The sequence below is a fragment of the Plasmodium gallinaceum genome (assembly GCF_900005855.1).
Source record: "Plasmodium gallinaceum strain 8A genome assembly, contig: PGAL8A_v1_65, whole genome shotgun sequence".
Classification (NCBI taxonomy): Eukaryota; Apicomplexa; class Aconoidasida; order Haemosporida; family Plasmodiidae; genus Plasmodium; species Plasmodium gallinaceum.
In genome coordinates this window covers 735088-739144 of record NW_021628225.1, presented here as the reverse complement: position 1 = coordinate 739144, position 4057 = coordinate 735088, and the positions used below count along the sequence as shown (strand labels likewise).

The window sequence follows — 4057 nt, the reverse complement described above, 5'->3', positions numbered from 1 at the left end:
AAAAAAAAAAAAAAAAAAAAAAAAAAAATTATATATTTTTTATTAAAGAATAATATAAAAAAGTGTTTTTTTTTTTTTTTTTTTTGTTAAATTTTTTACACAGTTATGGTAAATTAAAGTATATAATATTAATGTTTTTATGTGCTATTTGTGGTAATTTATTAACTTGTGCAACTGCAAAATGCAATGATGTAATAGACATTTAATAAAAAAACAATATTAATGTATCTATATTTCTGGAGTATATATATATATTTTTAATTGTTTTCATTTTATTCTATTCATTTTAGATACAAATGGGAATTAGCCCAATTTTATCAGGTTTCATTGGAGTTTTTTTACAAGAGATTATAATGCATTATAATGATGTTAAAGACAAATTAAGTGTTATAGGAAATTTTATGTAATTAAAAAAAAAAAAAAAAAAAAAATTATACAATTATGCCATCATAAATATATTTCTATTTTTAATATCATAGATTTGCATTTTTATCATTATATTTAATGATATCAATATTTCCTTATAATGGTAACCTAAATTAATTCAATTTCATTTTCTCTCGAAATACATAACTTTTTCTTTTTTTTTTTATAATAATATTCATTTATGGTGTTTATCTTTATACAATGTATTTATTTTTTTTTTTTTTTTTCAATTAGGAAATATATTTGGAAACACTGGAGGGTTATTTGTTGGTATAAGTTACCCCTTTATATTTAAAAGCGATTCTTTTAACAAGTAAGAAAAAAAAATATGATAAAAAAAAAAAAATAAAAAATAAGTGAAATATAATTTTTTTTTCTAATAAATAAACTAAAATTTGATCTTTTTTTAATTTTTATAAATTACAGTACAGATAAAAAGCTAAAAATAACATTTATTATTTTAATTATTTTATTAATAAGTGCTACTTTAAGTAGTATTATAATTTTTAAGTGTTAAAAAAATAGAAGAAAATTTGTTTTTTTTTTTTTCTTATCTTTGATATAATTTTTAAAGGAAACAGGAAACTTTACACCCCTTTTTTTTTTATTTTATTTTATTTTTTTTTTTTTTTTTTTTTGGAACTACTAATATGAACTACATATCATTCAATGTTAATCATTTAAAAAAAAATATATATATAAATAATGAATGAAATATTATGAATAAAACAAAATATTAAAATTCCAAAAAAAAAAAAAAAAAAAAAAAAAAAAAAAAAAAATGGACATAAAAATGTGCTAATATGCTACATATTCCATTATTGGTATTTATGGAAAAAAAAAAAAAAAAAAAAGTAATAATAAATATTTTAATAGAATTAATTAATCATATTAAATGCCTTATGGGTATTTTCTCTAACATGTTGAATAGATTTATCATACAATTCTTGTTCTTCTTTAGTTAAAGGAAATTCAACTGGAAAAGCACCTTTACTATTAATGGTAGCAGTTGTACCAACAAATAAATTATCACAGTTATAAATTCCTTTTAAATAAACAGCACATGTAAATAATTGATTTTGGTTAAATAAATAAGACTTTATCATTTTTACAATTGCAGCAGCTGGAGCAAAACAAGCTGAAGCTTTAGCTAGTTTAATAATTTCTGCACCACCATCTCTAGTTTTTTCAACAATCTCATTTATATCCTTTTGGCTTATAAAATTTTGATTAACAAAATCAGTTAAAGGAATACCAGATACAGAACAATATCTTACAAGAGGAACCATTAAATCACCATGTCCTCCTAAAATTATTGCATTAACATTTTCTGATGATACATTTAATTTTTCTGCTATTAATGTTCTAAATCTAGATGTATCTAAAATTCCAGCCATACCACATATCTTTTCATGTGGCAAATTGCTATATTTATGAAATACATTTACCATAATATCTAATGGATTACTAACACATATAACAAAAGCATTTGGACTGTATAGTTTAACTGATTCTGCTACACTTTTCATTATCTTTCCATTTATTCCAATTAAATCTTCTCTTGTCATTCCTTCCTTTCTTTGCATGCCTGCTGTTATTACAATAATATCTGAATCTTTTATATCTTCAATATTATTTGTACCTAGTATTTTCCTATTTACTCCTAATATTGTACTAAAATGTTTTAAATCTAAACATTTTCCCTGAGGTGTTCCTACTGCTATATCATACAAAACTATATCTCCCAAATTTTCTATTAAACATAGTTCTCCTACTAATGCTCCTATTTGACCACTTCCTATTAATGATATCTTAGTCATTTTTTAGAACAAAAAAAAATAAGTTTTAAAAAAAAGATATATTTAATATGGAGAAAAAAAAAATAAATATTATAAAATATATAACAAAATATTATTATATCTATAAAATAATATTTCAATAATAAAATTATATAAAAAAAATTAATAATAAAATTAATAATAAAATTAATAATAAAATTATATATATAAAAAAAAAAAAAAGAAAAAAATATAAAAATTAAATTTTAAGAAATAAGAATTTGGAAATATACGAGAGTTGCATTAAATTAATTTGTTTTTATTAATATTCATTTATTTTATTTATTTTAATACAATAAGAATTATAATAAAATTTATTTTTTTTTTTTTTTTATATTCATTTTAATATTTCAATTCATATAAAAAGTGGAAGAAAACTTCATTTTTTTTTTATTCATGTTCAAATTTTTGCATTTTTTAAATTACCCGACAGAAACTGTATAGTTAGAGCATTCAAAAAAAAAGTATGCGTAATATTTTTTATAAACTTCTTTATGCTCAATTAATAATACAAGAAAAAATAAAAAGAGAAATAGTGTAAATTTTTTTTCTATTTTTTTCTAATCAAAAAAAAAAAATAAAAAATAAAAAAAAAGTATATATTTTATTAGTTATTCATAGAAGAAAAAAAGAAATAATAATAAATGAAATAAATTATTCTTATTACATTAACATTATGCAAGTTTTATTTTTAAAATGATTATTTATATAAAAGTAATTTTATCTATTTTGAAAAAGATACAATGAAAAAAATTGAAGAAACTCACATTTTTTCCAAGATTTATTTTCCTAAAACTAAAAGTTTACATAAAAACAATTATCTAATCAAAAAAAAAAAAATGATGGAAATTATTATATAATTATTGTTTTAAAAAAAAAAAAAAAAAGAAAAGAAAAGAAAATACTTATTCTTTTAGAATGAAAATAAAAAATACAGAATTATATGATTATATATAAATAAGTATATTATATTTTCATAAAAAAAATGTACTCTCTCATATCTCTATTAAAAAATAAAGAAATGCGAATTCTATAAAATTCCACATGAATCTTATTTTACATAAAAATTTAAAAAATTTGATATTTTCATTTTTCATCTTTATAAAAGTGAAATAAATATTAATATTTTAAAAATATTGGGTTTTCTAAAAATGTTAATTTTTTAAAAATTGAATTTTTAATTTATAATATAAAATATTTTTTTGCTTTTATAAGCATTTAAAAGAATAGGAAACTTGTAATTTTTATTTCTCTTCCAGAATATATAAAATATGCTAAAAATTTGCAAAAAATAAATTTAAATTTATATTTTTTTATATTTAAAGTTTTATATACAACAAATTATATTTCAATATTTATACAAATTATTTATAGTTTAAGTAAAATGTAACATTACAGTTGTCAATTTAAAAATATGCATTTTAAGTTGTTATAATTGTTACTAATTATGTAAAGGTTTCACATATATAAATAAATATATTGCATATTTTTATAAAAATAAAACTAAATAAAATAAATATAATTTTCCATTTTAATCAGCCATGATAAAAAAGAAAAAAAAAAAAAAAAAAAATACTCTTCAATTAATCGTTTTTTCTCTCCTTTACTTGAAAACTAAATTTATTGTAAATTTATAATATAATAAAGTTATCTGAAAAAAAAATATTATAAAAAAAAACCTGTTTGTCTTTTTTATTTACTATTTGTAATGATATATATATATATATATATAAATACATATATATATATATATAAAAAAAAAAAAAAAAAAAAAAAAAAAAAAAAAAAAAAAA

At 17.2% G+C, this 4057-nt stretch overlaps 2 protein-coding genes across 2 annotated transcripts in view; one reads left to right on the top strand and one right to left on the bottom strand.

The window, feature by feature from the left end:
• The window catches only part of ROM10 (rhomboid protease ROM10, putative), a gene marked incomplete at both ends in the record, with an annotated part of 2607 nt that extends 1664 nt beyond the window's left edge, over positions 1-943 (top strand). Inside the window, 5 exons of the mRNA XM_028675013.1 lie at positions 104-191; positions 291-403; positions 480-529; positions 661-739; positions 853-943. Coding sequence (XP_028526586.1) covers positions 104-191; positions 291-403; positions 480-529; positions 661-739; positions 853-943 — 421 coding nt within the window. The remainder of the gene's footprint in view (positions 1-103; positions 192-290; positions 404-479; positions 530-660; positions 740-852) is intronic.
• A 361-nt stretch (positions 944-1304) lies between these two features.
• PGAL8A_00146900 (malate dehydrogenase, putative) lies at positions 1305-2246 on the bottom strand (the record flags this gene model as incomplete). The annotated part of the gene is made up of 1 exon (XM_028675011.1): positions 1305-2246. One exon carries the CDS (start codon positions 2244-2246, stop codon positions 1305-1307), a length of 942 nt encoding a protein of 313 aa, XP_028526585.1.
• Positions 2247-4057: the final 1811 nt, after the last annotated feature.